At 59.4% G+C, this 21,880-nt stretch overlaps 2 protein-coding genes and 1 long non-coding RNA gene across 8 annotated transcripts in view; 1 reads left to right on the top strand and 2 right to left on the bottom strand.

The window, feature by feature from the left end:
* Positions 1–294: 294 nt before the first annotated feature.
* Positions 295–998, bottom strand: LOC132687316 (uncharacterized). The gene is made up of 3 exons (XR_009614044.2): positions 895–998; positions 718–805; positions 295–419 (listed from the first exon to the last, which is right to left on the bottom strand). It is a non-coding gene; the product is annotated as an uncharacterized LOC132687316 (long non-coding RNA).
* GALK1 (galactokinase 1) lies at positions 727–7,176 on the top strand. Of its 2 annotated transcripts, none has more exons than XM_060645366.3 (8): positions 727–1,563; positions 2,657–2,846; positions 3,254–3,373; positions 3,562–3,697; positions 3,822–4,003; positions 6,470–6,620; positions 6,720–6,882; positions 6,975–7,176. In XM_060645366.3, exons 1-8 carry the CDS (start codon positions 835–837, stop codon positions 7,044–7,046), a joined length of 1,743 nt encoding a protein of 580 aa, XP_060501349.1. In that variant the 5' UTR covers positions 727–834; the 3' UTR covers positions 7,047–7,176. The 2 variants fall into 2 exon arrangements, with proteins under 2 accessions (XP_060501349.1, XP_060501348.1); XM_060645365.3 differs by having other exon boundaries at positions 727–1,737.
* Positions 7,177–7,496: 320 nt separating this feature from the next.
* ITGB4 (integrin subunit beta 4) overlaps positions 7,497–21,880 on the bottom strand; it is a 29,642-nt gene continuing 15,258 nt past the window's right edge. For 2 of the 5 annotated variants that reach the window (XM_060645352.3, XM_060645353.3), the window contains exons 22-41: positions 21,564–21,622; positions 21,406–21,429; positions 20,583–20,731; positions 20,308–20,487; positions 19,365–19,513; positions 16,619–16,823; positions 15,625–15,782; positions 15,051–15,231; positions 14,772–14,909; positions 12,716–12,898; positions 12,494–12,625; positions 11,056–11,274; positions 10,177–10,422; positions 9,869–10,027; positions 9,293–9,442; positions 8,552–8,740; positions 8,312–8,467; positions 8,064–8,228; positions 7,859–7,969; positions 7,497–7,751 (exon numbers count right to left, since the gene is read on the bottom strand). In XM_060645352.3, the coding sequence (XP_060501335.3) occupies positions 7,612–7,751; positions 7,859–7,969; positions 8,064–8,228; positions 8,312–8,467; positions 8,552–8,740; positions 9,293–9,442; positions 9,869–10,027; positions 10,177–10,422; positions 11,056–11,274; positions 12,494–12,625; positions 12,716–12,898; positions 14,772–14,909; positions 15,051–15,231; positions 15,625–15,782; positions 16,619–16,823; positions 19,365–19,513; positions 20,308–20,487; positions 20,583–20,731; positions 21,406–21,429; positions 21,564–21,622 (3,093 nt within the window). In that variant the 3' untranslated portion in view covers positions 7,497–7,611. The remainder of the gene's footprint in view (positions 7,752–7,858; positions 7,970–8,063; positions 8,229–8,311; positions 8,468–8,551; positions 8,741–9,292; positions 9,443–9,868; positions 10,028–10,176; positions 10,423–11,055; positions 11,275–12,493; positions 12,626–12,715; positions 12,899–14,771; positions 14,910–15,050; positions 15,232–15,624; positions 15,783–16,618; positions 16,824–19,364; positions 19,514–20,307; positions 20,488–20,582; positions 20,732–21,405; positions 21,430–21,563; positions 21,623–21,880) is intronic. The other 3 variants (XM_060645355.3, XM_060645356.3, XM_060645357.3) reach the window with 3 other exon arrangements.

Here is a 21,880-nt window from a genome sequence, read left to right as displayed (position 1 = left end):
TTTATTTGTCTTTTTTGAGTTGTAGGAGTTCTTTATATGTTCTTGATACAAGGCCCTTAAATATATGATTTGCAAATATTTTCTCCCATTCTGTGGGTTGTCTTTTTACTTTCTTCATTGTGTCCTTTGACGCAGGAAAGTATCTTATTTTGATGAAGTACAACTTACCTATCTTCCTTTTATCTCTTGTGCTTTTGGTGTCATATCAAAAAAGCCACTGCCGAGGTCACAAAGATTTATCCCTATATTTATTTCTAGAAGTTTTCAGAGCTGCCTTTTAAAATTTTTCTTAAAAAAAAATTTATTTTATTTTAGAGAGAGAGCACGCAAACAGGAGGGGGGGGGGAGGGAGAGAGAGAATGTTAAGCAGGCTCCACGCTGAGCTTGGAGGCTCGATCCCTCGACCCTGGAATCAGAACCTGAGTGGAAATCAAGAGTTGGAGGCTCAACTGACTGAGCCGCCCAGGCACCCCCAGAGCTGCATTTTTTTTTTAATTGAGGTGTACATAACATACAGTGTTATATTAGTTTCAGGTGTACAACATAATGATTCAACAATTCTATACATTACTCTGGGCTCATCATGATGAGTATCAGAGATGCATTTTAAATGCACTACTCCACTCTTTGGGCAACCCCCCCAGCAGACCCCAAGCTCTAAACCTGGCCACAACTCTCCACAAAGCCCCCCACCCTAGTCCCAAATAGGCTGCTTACATTTCAGCATTTCTGCTTCACGGTTTCATATAGATGCAAATGTGCACAGGCGTCCAGGCAGGGACAGCTTGAAGGTTCAGGACGCAAGCTGGTGAAAGAGGCGGTGGTGAGTGTCAGATGCTGGGTCCAAGGCTCAGGACTGAGGAAGCACCTGCTGGGGCCAACAGCCCCACCTACCTTGGCAGCCCCGGTAGGTCCTTCCAGTGGAGGCTGGGGCCACTGCTGTCCAACTGCCACTCCTTCCTCCTTCCGTTGCTAGCAGTTATGACAGCGGGGCCACTATACAAAAGGGCCTGTAGAAAGCGACTCCCTGGTCACCACCCAAACTTGGCTTTCCTCGTCTCAATTTACGCATCGTGCCAGGCCACCCTCTCAGAGACCCAAGATCAGGGTCTGATGACCTCTCGCGGCGGCAGGACTCTAGGACCTGGGAGAGCCCTTTGGGAAATTCAGGTCGGCCGGATGCCAGCCCTGCTCCTCTGGCTGTGGGTGAATGGCCTGGCCGGTGTTGGTAGCAGAGAAAGGGGCACCAGGGCCGGGGAAGGGCAGCTCAGATCTTCCAGTCCGGCCAATACCACTCGAGTGGGCACCCGCCGGTCTCTTCCAAAGTCCGCCGCCCGCCGCGGCGGGGGTGTGGGGAAGATCCTTCCGCGGCGGGGGTGTAGGGGAGATCCCAACCCCGAGCGCCCAGCAGGTGGCTTGGGCCGCGAGGCGCGCGGGGGCGGGCCCGGCGCGGCGGGGGCGGGAGGAGGCCTGCGGTGGGGGCGGGGGGCGCGTGCAGGAATGCGCGCCGCCCCCGCGCGGCCCCGCCCCGGGCATCCCGCGCCGACCTGGCCTCGCTGCAGGGTGAGCATCATGGCCGCTTGGAGACAGCCCCAGGCCGGGGAGCTGCTGGCCGAGGCCCGTAGAGCGTTCCGGGAGGAGTTCGGGGCCGAGCCCGAGCTGGCGGTGTCGGCGCCGGGCCGCGTCAACCTGATCGGGGAGCACACGGACTACAACCAGGGCCTGGTGCTGCCCATGGTGAGGGGCCGGGCGGGGAGCCTCGAGCCTCCCCAGCGGCAGGGCCGGCCTTAGGCGCGCGGGGAGGTGCCCGGTCCCTGCGTGGATGTTGGGCGGCCGCGCCAAACTTTAGCCCTCCTGCCCCGGGTTTGGGGGACGAGCACGTCGGAGAGACCCGGGGACGGGGTATTTCCCACGTTGGAAGGGAGGAAGCGGGGGATCCGCGAGGAAGTAGGCTAGGAGGGGGTGTGCCGGCGCCTCTTCGCTCAAGCCCGCCCTCTGTGGACGTGATCCTCCCCATCACGCTGGGAGCCACCTCAACTTGTGCGGCTCCAGTGTGGCTTGCGGAATGGGGGCGCTTCGGGGCTTTGGCTTCCGGGGGCCCCAAACGCAGACCTGGGGGAACTAGCCTCAGACCTCCTGGTCCTACCCGTTCGGGAGGAAACTGAGGCCCAGAGAGGGTCAGTGATCTGCTTAAGGTCACACAGCTGGTTCTTGGTGGGGCTGGAGTCAGGCCTCTCAGCTCTTTCCACCTGGTGCGGCTTGGCCAGCGAGCGGGTACAGTGCACCTGAGACCACTCCATAATGGGAACGCATCAGTTGGAGCTCCTCTTACTCTCTAATCCTGCTTCGTGCCCCACAGCTGGGAGCCCATATTCAGGGCAGAGTCCGGGTCTACACTTCTGCAGCACTGGTCCTGCCCCCCCCCCCCCGCTCCCCCCAAGACCCAAGGGCAGAACCCAAGCCCCCAGGGCCAGCTCAGCACTCAGGTTCTTCCCTGAGACACCCCCCCCCCCCCCCCCCCCCGCCAATTCCTTCCTGTTGAGCCTTAAAAGGAATCTGTCTGAAACTTTTTATTTCTCAGAACTTTAGTATCAGAGAAGCCTCATCCATGGGTCGCCTGGCAAAAGCTTTACATACCCCCTGTCTTTCCTGCCAGGCGCTGGAGCTTGTGACTGTGCTGGTGGGCAGCCCCCGGGCAGACGGCCTTGTCTCCCTCCTGACCACCTCCGAAGATGCTGATGAGCCCCGGCGGCTCCAATTTCCACTGCCCACAGCCCAGCGGTCACTGGAGCCCGGGACCCCCCGCTGGGCCAACTATGTCAAGGGAGTGATTCAGCACTACCCAGGTATGGGGACTGGGGCTGAGTCAAGTTCATGCTGGTAGTATAGGAGCACCACCTCTCAGCTGCAAAGCTCCTTAGCTCATCTAATCCACCATGGGGTAACGTATAGGGGAGGGTATCCCTGTTTTACACAGGATGAAACTGATACCCTGAGAGGTTCCAGAACTTGTCCTGAGCTGCCCATTTTATGATTAGCGGAGCCAGGATTCAAACCCTAGCCTGTTGGCCTCCAGAGCCCTAAACCAGGAGGAGAGTTGGGAAGACTGTGTCCCAGGAACCTCAGGGTAGGAGGATGGAGACACAGCCCTGGAAGCAGCTCTCAGGCATTGCCTCCCTGCATGACAAAATACATGCCCTTCGTGGGCCCGTCCTCCCAGATGGCCCATCTTACCATCACCCATTCTTTCCAGCTGCTCCCCTCCCTGGCTTCAGTGCAGTGGTGGTCAGCTCAGTGCCCCTGGGGGGCGGGCTGTCCAGCTCGGCGTCCCTGGAAGTGGCCACATACACTTTCCTGCAGCAGCTCTGCCCAGGTACTTCCTAGACCCCAACCTTCCTTCCCTGAGGTTTCCTTGTCAGAGATTGTTCCTCGACTGTGGCTTCCGGAGGAGGGTGGAGAATCGCTCTGGCGTGTCCTTGGAGGTCCCGCTGCTCCCATTTGCCCACTCCCACATGCCCCCCCCCCCGGGCCCCAGCCTCCTCACCTCCCCCTGTGCCGCAGACTCCGGGTCCATAGCTGCCCGGGCTCAGGTGTGTCAGCGGGCCGAACACAGCTTCGCAGGGGTGCCCTGTGGCATCATGGACCAGCTCATCGCACTGCTGGGGCAGAAAGGCCACGCGCTGCTCATTGACTGCAGGTCAGGGGCTCCCCTTGTACCCTCCCACCTCGTCACGAGGAGCTTCTGGGTGGAGCGTGCCCACCGCCTGGTGTGGCAAGCAGACACTTGGGCTTGTCATCTCCCCACTCCAACTCCATGCCAGGTCCCTGGAGACAAGCCTGGTGCCGCTGTCAGAACCCAAGCTGGCCGTGCTCATCACCAATTCCAACGTCCGCCACTCGCTGGGCTCCAGCGAGTACCCTCTGCGGCGGCGCCAGTGTGAAGAAGTGGCCCGGGCGCTGGGCAAGGAGAGCCTTCGAGAGGTGCAGCTGGAGGAGCTGGAGGGTGAGAGCTGGCTGGGCATCCTGTGGGGCTGCCAGGCCCTTGACGCGGGCTTGACCCTCCTGTCTACCCCCTCCTCTCCGGGAGCCTGTGCTGTGCTCTGCCCACTGCCCCTAAGACTGCAGACCTAGGGCTCCAACCTCAGCAGGGCTGCTGAAGTCCTAACGTTGTTCTTTCTAATAGGAGGATTACGTTTCTGCTGTGGAAAATGTAGGAAAACACACAGAGGAAGACAGTGAGCTAGAGGGCCACCACCCAGAGATAGCCACCGCTAACACCGCCAGTGTTTCTCTACATCTGCGTTTACAAAGTTCAGCATAGGCCATACGGTCACTTGCTTTCTCTTTTACTACCATCTTAAGCCCTTTCCTGTGCCATTAGGGGCACTTCATCAGCAAGGCTTCTAACACTGCAGCATACAGGTGTGTCATAAGTTAATCATTTTCTAATAATCCCGTGATGCGGCAGTGAATGTTTTCATGCAAGGGAGTCTCTCTCATTATCTTCTTAGAAGTAGATTCTTAGGCGTAAGATTGCAGAGTCAAAAGGTGCAGGTATTTTAAAGGTTCATGATACACGTGGCCAGGAAGATAGGATATGTAATAGTTTGAGGGTCAAATACCATCTCGCTCCGTCATACCTGCGGGGCAGATAGTCTTATTACGTTCATCGTTTTGGATGAGGAAGCTACAGTAAGTGGCGGTGCTGAGACTCAAACCAGGCATGTAACCCCCCATAGCCCGTACTCTCAGCCACGGGGCCAGGCTGCTGGCTTTGGGAGTTGTGTCCTCTCTGGCAGTGTGCGGGTGCCCATTTGGAGGACACTGGCCGGCCTGGTGGGACCAGCTTGTCCTTCTTGGTGACCTGTCATGTTCACACCTGCCCCACCTGCTCTGTGCAGGTGACCTTATTGGAGGTGTTCACGCTTGAACACTTTGGCCGTCCCTCCTCTCCACTGTATCCCTTCCCCACCACTCCTGGGGTGTGTGTGGTGGGGGGGTCTCCCCCAACCTTGGAAACAGTGCTGTCCTTTGCCTTCTCCAGAGTCTTGTGCCAGAAGCCCTGTTTTCCCTCCTTCCTGTCCTCTGCCTGGCTCTTCCCCTTTTGCTTGGAAACCTGGTCAGTTTTCTTCCCTTCTAGAATTGAGTCTTTTTCCTGTGCTCATCTTGGAAGAAGACCTAATGCTTTTGGCCCCCATTTTCTCAACTCCACTCACTTCTCCGTCCTCTCGGTCGGCCTGCCCCTTGCTCCTGCCACCGGACACAGCAGTGCTCCCGGGGGGTTCCCCACACACACCCACAGCCTGCATTCCCTCCCCCTCAGCGGCCCCCGCTCTCTCACAGTCCTGTTGTGTGTGCCTGCCCCAGGCTTTGTCCTCAGTGCACAGCCCCAGCCACCACCTGCTTACGACTCAGACAGGAGCCTGCAGCCCCTTGCTTTCCCGCCTGGAGCCCCCCCCCCCCCCACCCCCCGGCCCCATTTCCACCTGCAGTCCTGGAGCCTCCACCCGATTCCCAAGGGAACTCATCATCCTTTGTCCCCCATAGGCTTCTCCTGCTTAGCTCCCCTTATCTGTGATTTCCTCACCCTTGTCACTTCTGTTTGAAACCTCAGTCTCTTGTGTCTTCACTACCCCCCCCCCCCCCCCAGTTTCCAATCTCTGTTCCCTCTGTTCCCTCCATTCCTTCTTCCCCCACATCAGGCCCCTCGTTGGTTTCTGACTGTTTCACAACTGCTATCTGGGTTCCTGCTTCTCCCAGCTTGGGCCCTCTGCCCTAGGCAGTCACTTTTGTCCACCAGAGCTCAGCTCCAGCCCTTCCCTGCTCCAAAACCTGTGTGGCATCCAGAATTAAGTAGCAGAGTCCCCCGGTACCCTGGGCTGCCGCTACCGACTCGGCTTGCTCTCCCCACCTCAGCGTTAGCCAGCAGGATAGCCTACTCTTGGTGGGCCCTGTGCCCTGCCTCTTGATCTTTGCCTGGGCTGTACCCCAACTCTGGAGCCCCAGCTCTCGGGGGCTCCACTGATGCTCCAGCGTAAACAGCGGCAGGATTTCTTCTCCCTCTTGTGCCACTGTGGACTCCTGTGTCCCCCTCACCTTGGAAGCACCAAGAGTCTGGGGCTTACCCTGTTGTTTATTGAGCACCCACTGTGCACCGGGCACTCTGCTGGCATGTTGCCCAATCAGTGCATAGCGGGTCCCAGAGAGTGACATAGGGGTCCCATCTTATAGTTGAGGAGGAAAGGCTCCAAACTTTAGTCACCAATGCCAGGTTCTGCTTACAGCTCTGTCAGAACCAGGTTTAAGACTGGAGGCTCCTCCCCCCACCCCCCCCACCCCCCCCACCCCCCCGCCACCTCCACCCCTCCCCCTGCCCGCTAGCCTCATCACCCTGGTGCCCCCATCCCTCCATCTGCACGGGCCCAGAGGTGGTGGGGTGGCAGGTCTGCTGACCCCTTTCCCTTCCCAGCTGGCAGAGAGCTGGTGAGCAAGGAGGGTTTCCGGCGGGCACGACATGTCGTGGGCGAGATCCGGCGCACGGCCCAGGCCGCGGCTGCCCTGAGCCGCGGAGACTACAGAGCCTTTGGCCGCCTCATGGTAGAGAGTCACCACTCGCTCAGGTGAGGACTCCTGGGTGCCTGTATCTTCCAGGCACAGGCTGTCCCCAGGGCAGGGTGGGACCAGGCCTAGGCCCGCCCTCTCCTGTATCCTCTCTGCAGGGATGACTATGAGGTGAGCTGCCCCGAGCTCGACCAGCTCGTCGAGGCCGCGCTGTCAGCACCTGGGGTTTACGGCAGCCGCATGACTGGCGGTGGCTTCGGTGGCTGCACCGTGACCCTGCTGGAGGCTGCCTCCGTTCCCCAGGCCATGCAGCACATACAGGTGGGTGGGTGCCGGTGCCTGCGGGTGGGAGGGATGGAGAAAGGGCTTCCCAGGGCCCTGCCACGCTTAGACCCCACCTGCCTCTCCCCTAGGAGCAGTACAGCGGCACCGCCACCTTCTACCTCTCTCAGGCGGCCGACGGTGCCAAGGTGCTGCACTGGTGAGGCCCTCCCCGGGACAGCACCCGGTGGGCATGGGGCCTGCCAGGCAGCACGTCACGAAGCTCCAGGCCTCTGGCGCCTCTTGCCCTCTGCATCTGGGTGCTCAATAAACTTGTGCCTCCCATCACGATAACCCGCCTGCCTCTAGAGGTGGGTGTGTGCTTGGGGATCAGAGAAGCGTGTGTCAGAACCGCTCGCCTGCTCTGTACTGGCACTCCCTGGAAGAACAGACAGGGCAGAGCCAAGCGGTAGCAAAATCTTTTATTAAGTGCAGAGCAAAGCCGGGTCCTTGTCATGCTGGTCCCAGCTCTTTGGTTACGCACAAACGGGCTTGGGCCTGGGGTAAGGGAGTAGTGGCCAGAAGGGCCATCTGGGACCTCTGCTCCCTTCACGCCTCCCAGAGGACACCTACCCTCTGCTCCGTAGCCAGACGTGCTGGCCCTGTGATCAGCATGGGGGTGTGCTGGGCTGCGAGGGGTCCGAGGTTGGAGTAGCTGAGGCAGAGCCAGGAGGAGGAGGCAGGGTGGGGGCCCAGGTTCCAGGACACTGTCGGGTAGGGGTGGGGGGCTCAGGTCTGGAAGAACTGTTGGTCCACCTGGGTACTGAGGGTTCCACTGGTGGTCAGTGTCCGGCTCACAAACTCCTGGGTCACATGGCGGGTGAGGGAGCCACCTGCTTCCAGGCGTTGGGACCCCAGGGTGAGTCCATCTGCAGGGGAAAAAGCACTGAAGGACCCTGCCTGGGTCCCTGTCTGTCCTGCTCTGTTAGCGCTGTGCTCCCCCACGAGAACTAGGATCCCCTGCCCAGCGACTCACCCAGGAAGAAAGGCTCGGTTGTGCTGGTGTGGGTGGTGGTGATGCTGCTGTACTCGCCTGGCAGCTGGTGCTGGAAGAGCCCGGGGTGGCTGCCCAGTTGAGGAAAAGGGCCTGGCATGGGCAGATGAGCGCCAGTCAGGGATGGTGCCAGGAGAAGATGTGGCCGGAGAAGGGGTAGGGGTGAAGAATGGGCAAGCCACCTCACCTCCGTCCTGGGACTCGATGGTGATGATACCCTCACGCTCCGGCCCATAGCCTTGGGTGGTCTTGGCCTGCACCTTGAACTTGTAGGGCACGTTCTCACTGAGGCCCGGCACCGTCAGCCGGCTCTCAGGGCTGTCGCCATCCACCAGGAACGTGGTGGCTGGCTCTGGGCAGGGAAGATGCCTTTAGCCTCTGTGGCTCCCTCTCCACCCCTCCCCTGGCCACCCCTGAGGTGGGGACGGGCAGCACCTCCTCCATGGGCCATCTCACAGGTCACCAGGTAGCCGAGGATATCCCCATCGGGCCTGCGTGGCCGTTCCCAGCTCAACTGCAGCGAGTCTGGGCTCAGGGCAGTAAACACCAGCGGGCCCGGGGCACTGGGTGTGCTCAAAGTGAAGGTGGAGCCTGGGGGCAGCAGAGCAAGACTGTCAGCGTGTGGGTGGCTAGGGGACGTCATGGGGGCAGCCACGGGCTGGGGAGTCAACTCACCTGGCAGGGGGCAGAGTGGGCTCTGGGGGTGCACCTGCGACTCAATGGTGATGACACCCTCACGCTCTGGGCCCCAGCCTTCCTGACTCTGGGCCCGCACACGGAACACATAGGAATGGTTGGGCAGAAGGTCTTCCACCACCACCGAAGTCTGGCTGGGGCTAGGGATGTTGAGCCGATGCAGCTCCCCTGGGGAGGGCGGACCGGGGGTCAGTGTTACTCCTACCCCTGGCCTGATCCCACCCCTGCCCTAGGCTGCCACTGATCATCCCACCCAGGATTCGCTGCGGTTTGGGGACAGGTGGGGATCAGCCTGGTAGGGTGTGGCTGGTAGTTTAGGTGGTATGCTACACGAGGGATGAGTGGAGCCTAAAATCCCACCTATGTTCTGCCTGTTTGCGGGCCCAGGTCATTGCTGCTGCGAGTTTGCCTTCCCAGGGAAGCACCACTTCCCGGTTCCCACAAAAGCATCTCGCAGGCCAGCGGAGGCCCTGGGTCTGTCCCTAGGTCAGTGAAGCCTTGTGGGGCAACGTCTCGCAGAGGGAATGACCTGGAGAGAGGCCCAGGGAGCTGGATAACTCAGAGGAGAGGAGGCAGTGACGGGCAGCGAGGAGCATGCAAGTGAGGCCCTCTCAGAACGTCTGGTGGGGATCGTTAGTGTTGAAGGGACTTGGGTGGGTTCCTGTGCAGCTGGGTGCCCGAGCCTTGCAAGCCCCCAGCCTGCCGGCAGCTGTGCCTCACCCCCATTCAGCAGCTGGTACTCCACACTGTAGCCCTGTAACGCCTGCTCACACTGTGGCTCCTGCCAGCTCACTTTCAGAGACGTGGGGCCCAGAGCCGAGAACACCAGGCGGGTGGGTGTGTTGGGCACACCTGCAGCCAAGCGGGAGCCTGAAGACGGGAGGCCACAGTCAGTTTCTGGCAGGGGGGTCTCTGGGCAGGAGCCCTCCCTCTGACCTCCCGCGGCTGTCTCATCTCTGCTGGCCGCTGGCCTCGCGGCCCACTCAGCCTGCAACACCCTGTCCGGGCCACCCAGCACCTCCCTGGACAACTCAGAGTGGATGCGGGCCCTGCCTGTGCCTAGAGAGGGTGAGCACCAGAAGTTGGCCGCCCCCCCCCCCCCCAGCTGGTCTGGCCCCCCCCTCTTCCCCCAGCCCATCACCCCCGGAAGGGCAGAGGCTATATTAGGCATCAGCATTGATGGAGATGAAAAATGGAGGGTGAAGTGCTGGGTTTGGGCAGTGGCTGCGATGAACAGATGGGTGACAGATGGAGCGGGACGGCTGTGGAGACGCGAGATGGCCACCCCTGTACTACCTGGGCCCCGAAAGGGCGCCGCTGGCTGCCCAGCCAGGATTATAGTGTCTCGGGAGTCCCCAGAGGGAGGGAACCCTTTCATCTGAGCCCGACTCAGGGACCCGAGGGCCCAGGACAGCGGAAGCCTGCTCCTCCCCTCTTCCCAGATGGGAGGGAGGCCTAGGGCAGGACAAAACAAGAGTGAGGGCAGGAAGTGTGCGTGCTGGAGGATGGGAAGCGGGGCCCGGCCCGGCCAGTAACCCCAGCCTCCCGGAGCTGGAAGAGAGGCAGGGTCAGTGGGAGAGGCAGGGCTGGGAGCGGACACTCACTGTGGGAGGACACGGAGGTGAGGGTGGAGTAGTCCCTGGGCAGCGTGGCAGAGTGGGAGTGGGAGTGTTCGGTGCGGGTCAGCGAGTGGTAGTCCCGCGTGAGGGTGGAGGATGTGCTCAGCACCCGGTGGGGCAGGCGTGGGCTCAGGTGGGTGCCGTAAGCGGTGTTGGCCACGGTCATCCTGTTCAGAGAGTTGGAGCTGCCTGGGAAGGCCACGTCCATCCGCCCGTTCACCACCAGGTGCTCTGTGGGAGGAGAGCAGGGTCACTCGGACAGGCCTGCGCCAGACCCAGACGCAGGCTGTGGCCCTGGGAATTCTTAGGATTACCTACCCCTCTGAGGGGAGGGGGTGGGGGGCGCTTGGCATAAAGAAAACCAGCCTCTCTTGGCCCACCAGGGAAAGAAGCTCAGTGTTCCCTGCAGAGTCCAAGGGGCCACACAGGCTTCTGCAGCCCATGTCTGTCAGTCCTGCAGGATGCCAGTGTGGACCGCGTGAGCACCGCTGACCCCAGCTGGGAGACCTACTGCCCTTGCCGTCAGCCCTGCCTGGGGGAGAGCCCAGATGCCTGCCCTCGTGTCCCTTGAGACCTCTGGAGGGGGGGGGGGGGTCTCCTTGGGTACTAGCGCCTGCCCCTGGGCACGACGAACTTCTGAAGTTGCAGGCTCCTGCGGGCAGTCCTGCTTTGAGGAGATCACGAATGCCTGGCCCGGGGGTCCCTCGGCTCTGGGGGTCCGCCTCCGCGCCGTAGCACCTCCCCAGGTTGGGCAGGGGGCCATTAGTGGGCAGCCTGAGCACAGGGGGCTCAGGCTGGACGCAGGCGGCAAACGAGCGCGCCTGGCTGGGTGCGGGGTCGGGGCGCGCCGGGCAAGCCCGTCACCTCCGGGGGGCCTGGGTGTGGCGCCGCGGGCTAGGCCGCCACCCTCCCCGCCCGCGCCCCCGTCCGCGCTGTCTTCCGGGGGGCCGCGGGGCGGCTCGCCGTCGGAGGAGCGCCCGCTGCTGGCCGACAGGCGCGGGATGAGCTCCGGGGGCAGCCGCCACGTGACGCGCCGCAGGTCCAGCTCCTCCCCCAGCAGGGGCTCGAACTTCCAGCTGCCGCCTTGGGAACAACGAAGGGCCGCGTTGGCACCGCCGGCGGGCGCGGGCGGCTCCGGGAGGGGGCGCGGCGGGGCGGAGGCCAGCGACGTGAGCCCGTCCTCGGCTCTCCGGAATCCAAGTGTGTCGGGGCGGGGGTGGGCGGGGGGTGGGGTGAGGTTGGTCTCGGAGCAGGCGACAGGCGGGCCCCTCGGCCCGCACGACGGAAGAGGAGGCCTTCCGTGTGCGCCAGAGCTGGCAGGGCTGCAGCTGGGGAGGACAGGCCCCAGGGGTAGCCCTGGCTCTGGCACCAGCTGCGAGGCCTCTTGGTCTGAGCCTCGGTTTCCCATCTGTACACTGGAGAGAATAATCTCTCCCCTGCCTGCCTCCCAGGGACAGTTCCAGAAGCCACAGAGTGCGTCACAGGTAGTGTTAACAGCTGAGCTTTCTCTCATACCCTCAAAACCCCCGCGACCCTTGGGCTGGGGTTCCTGAAGTCCAAGCTCAGCTCTGTCAGGGCACGTAGGTGTTCACAGGGGGCCTGAGGCTTAGGCAAGGGTGGAAGAAAGTAGAAATCCAGAGAACCTTCACTCGTGGCATTGTATGACTGGCATCCTATTTTACAGATCAGAAAACTGAGGCACAGAGAGGGCGAGCAGTTCATCTGATGTCCCACAGCAGAGCCAAAGCTAAAACAGAACCAGGGAGTCCAGCCAAGGACCCTTTGTACCACACTGCAGGGAATCAGGAGGGAAGAGGAGCACCGGACCAGAGGACGGGACAGGGGACACTGCCTCCCTGACCCTGGGCAGGTGGCTGCTCTGAGCTTCCGGGTCATGCCTGCCTCCTCCCACATTGTCCCTGGGAGGTGGCCTGAATGTCCTGACTCCATGGCACAGCTGGTGAGCCTTCCAGAAGCAAGGCTGTGTTTCCACACTGGTCCCATGTGCATGAGCCTACATGACTCTGTGTGCATCTGCTCCCAAGCAAGTCTCTGCCTGTGCTTATACACAGATGTGCACACGACTGCATGTGGGCCACGTTGGCTTTGCCCCCTCTGTACCCAGTGCCAGTATGATGCCTGCCAGATGGTCGGCTCTGCAGATATCCACCTGGAGCTGAGAGGGACTTCTGGTCTTGACCTCTAGGCCCAGTGGTCATCGGCCCCTTTGCTTTCTCTGGACACCAGTGACAGCCCCACCTCCTACCCAGGACTTCCTCTCATGGATCCCAGGCCCACTCACCGGTGTCGTCGGAGACGCTAGGCCTCTGGCTGCCAGCAGGGGAGCGCAGTACTTCGTCGCTGTACATGAGGAAGCTCTCGTAGTCTTCCCCGCACTGGGCGTCCACGATGGGGATGTCCGGGATGATGGGGACTGCAGGGGTGGGAGAGGTGAGCCAGGGACCCAGCCTCCTGTCCTCCCCTCTCCACCCTGTGCCCTGCCCCACCCCCACCCCCCACTCACTGGACATGGGCCGCTTGGGCTGGGTGGCCAGGTTGATGATGGCCTCCCGCTCGGGCCCCCAGCCTGCCCCGTTGCGCGCCTTCACTGTGTAGCGGTATGGCTGGGACTCCCGCAGGTTCTCAATGAGCAGCATCCGCCTCTTAGGAGTGTCCACCAACACCTTCTTCATGGGCCCGATGGGTCCTGGGGCAGGGAGAGTGCCTCAGAGGGGTCCTTCTACGTTCCTGCCTGGCCCAGCCCCGCCTCTGATGTAACAGCACCGCTGCGTGGTCTCTGAATTGCACGGAGAGGGCGCAGGGGACAAGGCAGAGAGCAAGCAGCTATTGGAACTCCTGTGTCGTGCCGCGCCCTGAGAACCTGGGGGTGCCTCATTTAAGGAAGGGTCACCAACTCTCCGAAGGGCTGGCTCATCCTTAAGTGGCAAAGCCAGGACTAGACTCAAGGTGGCCCCACTGTGACCTCTACGGATTGGTAAACGGTCCTGTGTCCACCTGAGGCACACTCCGGCCGTGAGGGTGCCTCTGTCTCATTGTCCACACGACCAGACCCCAAGTGCTCTGTTGAGGAAGTGAAAGTGGAGATATCCAGACACCCACCGCAGCTGCCCTGTGGTCACAGGAGCAAGGACTGGAATAGAGGGGTGGGCTCGGGGAAGCTGCACCTCCGGGCAGGCTGAGGTTTCGGAGAGCTAAGGGGTGGGGAGAAGGGTGGAGAAGAGGGCCAGCAGTGACAGGTGAGCAGAGAGCAGAGGCCAGGCAGCTCTCCTCCACTCACACCTAGAAGGGCAGACACGCAGCCCTGGGAGAAAGGAGAAAGTGACCCTCGTTGCTCTGAGCAAGTGACGGCACCTGGGCCCAGGCACAGCAAGAAGTGCCCTGCCATGCTCGAAGGCTTCTGGGAAACCAGAGAAGGCCCAGAAGGACGGAGGCCAGAAAAGGTCCCAGTTTCCAAAGAGGTCCAAAGGAGCGTTCTGGAAAGTGCTACCTGATAAGCTTGATGTCTACCCCCAGCCAACCACTGTGCTTAAAAAGAATTGATTGGTGGAGGCCCATCAGCCTGGGGGAGGTCTCTAGCTGCCAAGGTGGGCACTGTTCTCTGCCCACCCCTCACATCTCTTTCAGCTAGTGGGAACAGGGGAGAGGGACACCCACCAAAGTGCTGATGCCCTCAGCCAGGAGGGCCATCCAGCACATTCCAAGACACAGCTGAGACCTCAGCAGACTGAAGCCATGCCTGAAACCATCAGGGATGAACTTTGGACAGGGTACGTTATCATTCCTGGGATGAAAGGCGGGATCAGAGGAGACTTCCTAACAGTGGTCCATGGGCAGACTAGGTGTTATAAACCTGGAACAGGCCAAAGGTGTGATGTAGCTGCTGAGGTTGCATGTGGTCTACTTGGCTGGTAAAGAGCCACGAGCCTGATGTCTAGAATAATCTTGGGGCCCTCTGCCCTTTTGGGCCATCCCCGAAGCGCTGCGCCTGACCTACGTTAAGGTCCATGGGTCATATGGGGTGGTGAGCTCTGCAACCCTGGGACGGAACAAGCAGCAGTGAGGGCACAAGGAGGAGGTCCCTGCACCAGGCGGCAGGTGGAACCGATGTCCCTCACTTCCTCATCTTGGCCATTGGCAAGGGGTGCCCACCCTTCCCTCCCTTCCAGGACAGGGAAGAAATAGCAGTGCTGCCACGCACTCCGGCCTTGGGCTGTTATTTGAGATGTACTTAAAAAAAAATGTTTCTCTGAAATTCAGGGCATCCTCTATTTGCTAATCCTACCAACTCTACTTTGGCCCTACAAGAACCGCGTGAGAGTGAGCCGTGCGGGTTTGCTGTATGGGAAGCCTTCTCATGCCTTCTATCCCCACCTGCCCTGTGAGCTTCTGGGCTTGGTCTCGGGATGCAGCCAGCCCCAACCTGACCACAAACCTGATGATGCCTCGGGCAACCAGACCTATGGGACACATCCACCAACCGGGACGATGTGACCTTCCTCCTGCGCTTTGCTCCCTCCCCTTCCTGCTGTCCTAGGGGCAGGAGGGGCCCACGTCCTTACGGTTGTCCTCGTTGACCAAGCCGTAGCAGACCTCGTAGGCCGTGATCTCTCCGTTGGTCTCAGCTGGCTCAGCCCAGCTTAGCTGGGTCACCGTGGAGGAGACGACATTGAAGGCCAGACGCCCCGGCTCACTGGGTACTAGGGAAGGAGGGGGGGGCAGTGCAGGAAGAAAGCTGTCAGCAGCAGCAGGTGGAGGGCAGGGTTCTGGGAGTAGAGCGGGCAGAGCTGGGCACGGGGGCATCAGGGTGGTTCCGGGACAGACGTGTGGTGAGGCCTCACCTTCCTGTTGGGTGCGGCAGGACACCAGGGAGCTGTAGGGACCCTCGCCCTGTGCCCCGTAGGCGCACACCTTCATCTCATAGTCGCAGTATGGGTACAGGTTCGTGAGCTCCACCGAGGGCACCTTGCTGTCGAGCAGATGGGCCTCAGACTCCGAGTCACCCTGGATCCAGTACTTCACCTGCTCCCAGGGGAGGAACTGGTCAGCGGGAGGCGTCAAGTGCCAGAGCTGCTCGTTGACCTCCTGCCCTTACTGTCCCCTTTGCACCGATGAGACACGGAGGGGTTGGTGACCTGCCAGGTTCACACAGCAGGGCTGGGGCAGAACTCAGGTGTCTTCTGGGTGGGGGGAGGGGCCGCATTCCAGGAAGGAGGGCAAATGTCTGAAAACTTCAGGGACGGGCCTTCGCTCTTCCCCGGGCAGATGGGGGTTCCCCCTGTCCACTTGTGCTTGGCTCCCCAGGGCCAAGCGTGCCCTCTCTGCCCCCTCGGGGGCTCTTTGGCTTCAGGTGGCCCGTCTCCCCAGTGGGTACCAGCCCTCCGCGTCCACCTCCCTCCTTGCCTCCCACCTTACCCTGTACCCCGTCGGCTTGCCCGGAGGGGGCAGCCAGTTGAAGTGGATCTTTCGGGACCCGGCGGCCTTGGCATTGGGGTTCTGTGGGGCACCCAGGTCACCAGGGTGAGGTGGAAATGATGACAGCGTCGGGCTTGTGAAGTTCCGGTCCAGTTCATCTGCAGTGGGCCGAGTCAGCGCGGGGCAGACAGCTCAGACACCCCCTCTTTGAGTGAAGCAGGAATCCACCCTCACCACCAGGGGGCTCCAGAGACTCAGTTGCCAACTCTTCCCCGCCTCAACTGACCGCTGACAACTGACAGCACTCAGCACCCAGGACTCTGGGGGGACTGGTGCCCCCACTGGTGCTACAGAGGGCATCCTGCCCTCCTGGTGGAGGACCCGGAGGCAGGGGGTGTCTGGAGGAATGAGAAGGAGGAGGGAGATCGTCTGCCCTTCTTTCTCCCTTGGCAGCCAAAGGAATGTTCCAGGTCAGAACGTTTGTTTCTATACCCCCTTCCCCAGAGTGCTCCCCACTCTACTCTGAGAATCCCCCCTCCTCTCCTATCTTCCAGGCAAGGCTTCTCTGGGGTGGGCTCATAGACACCACCATACTGGAGGTTAAGGACCCGTGAGAACTGTTTCACCCCTCTAGGAAACACCTGCATTTTAGTTGGAACTGAAGCTGAAATCAAAGGGCTAAGACCTAACGGTGGGGTTCATGGCGCCGCCAGCAGGCTGGGTAGCCACAGCGTGAAAAAAGCCACCCTCTTTGGCTGAGAGCAGGATTGCTGGATAAAATGCAGGACCCCTAGTTAAGCCAGAATTTAAGATGAACAACAAATAGGATAAGTATATCCCACTGAGGTGTGGGACATACTTACACAAAACTTGTTCTTCGTTTATCTGAAATCCAAATTTAACAGGGAATCCTATATTTTATTTGCCCACACTGCAGCCTTAGTGGAGAGGCCCCCAGCCCTCCCTCCCCACCTGCTTAAGGGGCTCTGCCTACCTCGGTCTCCAATGACGACGGTGGCTGAGTGGGGCTGGCCCAGGCGGGCCCCAAACTTGGGGTTGCTGAGTTGAATGTGGAAGCGGCGGGTCTGGCGGCCCCGCAGGAGGGAGTCTATCTCCCGCGGCTCCAGGAGCTTCACCTGCAGCTCCTTCCAGGTCTCCCCAGGCTGGAACAGCAGATCCCCCTCTGCAGGGATGTAGTCCTGGGAGGGAGAAGGGGTCAGGGTCAGACCAGGCCTGGAGGATGGATCATGCCACTCCACCCCAACCGCCTGGATACGGCAGAGAGCACCACACACAGACCATCCCACCTGCACACGAAATGGCTCCTGTTTCCGTAGCACCTCCCGTGCATCAAGCACTTACTAGCTCATTTGACCCTCACAGCAACGTGAGGTGAGCTATTGCTGTCCCCATTTTACAGATGAGGAACTGAGGCACACGGAGGGGTGGAGAAACTTGCCCACTTCACACAGGCAGTTGCGATAGAGCTGAGGTTTGAACCAAGGCCCAGAGATGGGGATGTATAGCAGATCCAGAAGAGTCTCACACAAGCAGACCCCAGCCAGGGAGGGAAGAACCTGCCCCACACTGCGGCTCTGAAGTCTGGGATCCGACCAGGCCCCAGGCCCTGCCTCCTAGGGAGGGTGCCCCCATCAGCTCCAGTTTTCTTCCTTCAGGGCCCCAGGGCTCTCCCCAGCAACCCGGGGAAGTATGTCGGTGTCAACATACATGTATCGCGCTCACATGAGACCACTAGGTGGCGATGCACACTAACATTTCAAGTTCAGGCCCAGCAGGGGGCAAATTCAACAGCTGAGAAACCCAGAAAGAGACACTGCAGTCAGTGTAAGAAAAGCAGGAGTTACCCCCTAGACGACTGAGACTGAGCTGGGGGGGGGGGTACTCTTCCAAAAGTCGAAGTCACAAAAGGCAAAGCCAGGGAGTTGTCCTAGATAAAAGGACACCTAGGGCACACAACAAAATGCAATGGCAGATCCGGGATTGGTTCTTGGACTGGAGCAAAAACAAAAAAACAAAACAAAACAAAAACCCCCAAAACCGCTATAAAGGACATTATTGGGGCATGTGAACATGGGGAGATCTGAATATGAACCAATTATTAGGTAATGCTTTTTAGAATTTATTTCGAGACAGAGAGAGAGAGAGAGAGAGAGAGAGAGAGAGAGAGAGTGAGTTCACCCATATAGGGGAGAGGCAGAGAGACAGGGAGAGAGAGAATCCCAAATAGGCTGTGTGCTGTCAGTGTGGAGCCTGATGCGAAGCTTGAACTTATGAACCGTGAGATCACGACCTGAACCGAAATCAAGAGTTGGATGCTTAATTAATCGACTGAGCCACCCAGGTGCCCCTATAATGTGAGGTTTCTTAAGGTTGGTAATGATGTTGTAGCTGTGTAGAATAACCTTGTTCTCAGCAGGTGCCGCCAGAAGCTTTAGGGTCTATGTGATGTCTATAACTTACTTTGTTGAGCAAACACAATGAAATGAAACACGACTCTCTCTCCCCCTGTCTTTCTACAGTTCTAGAAAAGAAATACAGATACGCATATATATCTTTAGATAGATGCATCTATTCTTATATCTATATAGAAGGAGAACAAGAAAACTATTATTAATTGGTGACTCTATGTAAAGGGTAAATGGGTGCTGGGGCACCTGGGTGGCTCAGTCGGTTAAGCCTCTGACTTCAGCTCAGGTCATCATCTCACAGTCTGGGAGTTCGAGCCCCGCGTCGGGCTCTGTGCTGACAGCTCAGAGCCTGGAGCCTGCTTCAGATTCTGTGTCTCCCCCTCTCTCTCCCCCTCCCCTGCTCACACTCCGTCTCTCTCTCTCTCTCTCTCAAAAATAAATAAACATTGAAAAAATTATTTAAGGGTAAATGGGTGTTAATGGCATTAGTCTTTTCATTTTCCTATAGGCTTGAAGTTTTTCAAAATAAAAAGTTGGGAAATAATAAAAATGTTTTAAAAAATACTTAAACACCAAAATGCCTTTATAAAAGCATAACAGGGTAGCTGGAATCCCTTATATAATACGGTGTGTTCAGTAAGATTTATGGACATACAGATTCTTCTTTGGAACTTTTATCGGGGGCCCCGGAGCAGTAATGAGAACTGTTCCTTCCAATAAAAGGAAGGGAGGAACACGCCGTGGCCAGGCTGCCGGCATTCGCCGAACTGGCCTGTGGGCCCAGTGAGACTAGATCGTATGACTCCGGCTGAATTGCTGATATGAATATTTTTAGTTTGTAAATGTTGATAAATCCGAAGCACATCCAACACCTGGACGTGGCTCTTCCCTGAGACTGGGGTCCAGTGATGAAGGGGATGTGGGCTCACAGGCGTGGCAGGGGGGCAAACTGTGACAGCCTTTCTCGAGAGTCTGCCCAGGGACATGAGGCCTATGCTCCCACCTCAAGAAGCCCAAAGCCCCTGGACGTGGGCAGACGGAATCCATCTCACTACGTAGGGTTTGGCTGCCCTGGTAGATACTGGGTTGTTGGAAGGGAGATATGAATGATCCGGACATGTCCCTGGTAGCGACGAGGCCTCACCTAGGGCGCTTTTGGTGAGACACATCTATTATGAGTGGCAGGAGCAGGCAGACATGTCCTTGGGAGGCTGGCCGGGGGCGCCACCAGCATCCCAGCGACTCTGGCAGCTGCCGTGAGCTCTCGCTGGGCCCCTGGGAAATGCCTTTGACCTCATGGCAGAGCCTTACCCGGTTGCCCTGTGCGGTGTTATCCTGTGTGCGGTAGGAGACTTGGGACTTGCCGTTGTCCAGGATGCGCCGGACGACGGGAATGCGGGCCACTTGCTCTCCGCCGCTGACCGAGTACTCAGGCTTCTCAAATGACACTATCCCGCTGGCTGCAAGGACCCAGGCACCAGTCAGGGCGGCCTGCCCTCAGTCCTTTCGCAATACGCACCCTCTTTCTGGGCCCACCCCAGCCTCCAGGAGTCTGCCTGTCGTTCCTCACCCCACTCGAGGGAGGGGATGGAAAATTCTTCCAGAAAAGGTGGAGGGGCCGGCACAGTGTCCAGCTGACATCCTGGAAGTGTCAGGGCAGAGAAAGGAGGCCAGGTAGGGCCAGAACCAGAGATGGGGGCTTGAGACTGGGCTGGGGCAGAGCAGGACAAAGGCCTGTGGTGCAGGGGCAGGTGGGGAGGAGAGCTCGGGGACCACAACAGACCCTCTGGATGCAGAAAGGATGCTTATCAACAACTCGGGGGTCCCCAGGAGGGAAGGCGACTTGGGTGTCAGTGGTGCGATGCCTCGCTTCCCCTCTAAATAGGCTCGGGTGAAATGAACTCCCAATGCCCTTCCTGCTCTGATGTCCTGGCATCCCGGGGAGGTCCATTCAATCTCCTACCTTCAAAGGCCACAGGGGCAAGAAGGGGAGGGATGGGGGACAATTTCAGGAGGACACGGCACCCTATAATTACAGCAGAAGCTCCCACATTGAGCGCTTACCACCAGGCACTGTGCAACGATGCATAGCCACATACCCCTCTTGAGAGCCAGACGCCCATTTTACAGATGGAGAAACCAAGGCTCAGAGAGGTTAAGTGACTTGCCTAGGCCCCACGGCCAGGCCCCATCTGCCCTCAGATGTTAGGAGGAGCCCCCTTTATGCCCCCCTGCTCCCGCCGCCCTGACCCACCTTGCTCCTTGATGATGGTGATGTTTACCAGGCGGCGACCGAGGGTGGCAGTGCCCATGGGCACATCGATGGCTTCCACCAGCAGCTGCTTCTCATCATCGTCCTCAGGCCGGATGAAGAGGGGCACCCGCACGTCCACCAGCTCCACGCCCTCCTGGAACTCCACCATCCCCCGGGCATCTGGGTGGGAGTTGGAGGGGCAGGCAGATGTGGCTCAGGCGGCTGCCCAGGGGTGGGGGGCATCAGGAAGTGGCGCAGGGAGCCTGCCCACCTACCTTGGTCTGCAGTGAGGGTGTAGTAGCCGGGGGCCACCTTGAGCTCATGGAAGGCCCCCTGTTCCACCTGCTTCTCCGTCAGCTTCAGCAGGGCCTGCTTGGCCGCGCGAGGCGCCATCAACACCGTATCCACAATGGTGTGGTCCTGCCTGGGGTGGGGGGTGGGTAGGTGGGGACGTGTCAGGCTGGCCACGGATGCTGGCACTTGTCCCCCCAGCCCCCACCCTCCTGCCTGTCCTCTCCCCATTAAGGGACAAGACGCCTGGCAGCAAAAAGTGCCGCCATGAAGTAGCCCCAGTGTTACAGGCTGTTCGTGTGTGTTATAGAGAAAAAGAGATCTGTGATCAACTCCATTTGAGAAATAGACTTCTTCTCTGCGGGCCTTCTCAGAGCCTTTGAGGTAGTTGTATGCATAGTGAAACTGTAAGAAGGGCGTGGGGAACGAAGTCAGTGCTTCTCAAATGGATTTGATCACAGAACCATGACTTCACAGAGCATCTGGCACGCTGCCCCCCCCCCCCCCCCACCTCACCTTGAGTCTCAGCCAAGCCACTGTGCCTCCTTGAGCCTCGGGGTCCTCATGCATGAAATGGGGCTACCCTGCCCACCTCATCTATGAGATGGGGCCCCTCCCTAAACCCTCCCAGCCACACCTCTTCAGGTGGGATTCCAGCAATAGATGCCGTACAAAAAAGACGCTAAGGGTAAGGGTGCTGAGGTCAAACTGCCTGGGTTCAAATCCTGGCTCTGTCTCTTAGTAACTAGGTAATCTTGGGCAAGATACTTGACCTAGGGCTGCCCCACCCGTGTGCCTTCAACTCACTTTTTCCCGGCGTTGGGCTGCTGCCTGTGGGGGGACAAAGAAGGGAGCATGAGCCACACAGTCTCTGGGATAGAAGCACGGACCTGCTTGTGGGGGGGGGCCCTAGAGTGGGTAGTGGGGGCAGCTCCCGCCCCTGCCCCCGGGCACCCAGGACCCACCGGAATTTAGTCTGCTGGAGCTTGTGTGCACCTGTGATCTGTCTGTACACCTCATTCAGCTGCCAGGCAAGGAAAGGCGTGAGGCTGGCACCCTGGGTAAGCCTCTCTACCCAGAGCCACCCAGACCCAGAGGATATGGTTGGCTGGGACATGCACATGGCCATGTGCATTGCCTTGTCCCCTTCCGGAAACATTCACAGGACAACCCCACACCAGGCACATGTCCAAGGAAGCCCCTCTTTCCTACTCGGAAAAATCCACGTTCCGCAGCTGCTTTCTCCTTGCTCTCCCCCTACCTGGATCACACCCATGCCCAG

Source organism: Panthera onca, chromosome E1 (assembly GCF_046562875.1).
Source record: "Panthera onca isolate mPanOnc1 chromosome E1, mPanOnc1 haplotype 2, whole genome shotgun sequence".
Lineage (NCBI taxonomy): Eukaryota > Metazoa > Chordata > Mammalia > Carnivora > Felidae > Panthera > Panthera onca.
This window is presented reverse-complemented; position numbering and strand designations above follow the sequence as displayed.

Coding starts and splice junctions, on each gene's coding strand:
- GALK1 (XM_060645365.3), top strand. CDS start 835: ATGCTGGGTCCAAGGCTCAGGACTGAGGAAGCACCTGCTGGGGCCAAC. Junction 2,847..3,253: donor AGTGATTCAGCACTACCCAG/GTATGGGGACTG, acceptor CATTCTTTCCAG/CTGCTCCCCTCCCTGGCTTC. Junction 6,883..6,974: donor AGGCCATGCAGCACATACAG/GTGGGTGGGTGC, acceptor CCTCTCCCCTAG/GAGCAGTACAGCGGCACCGC.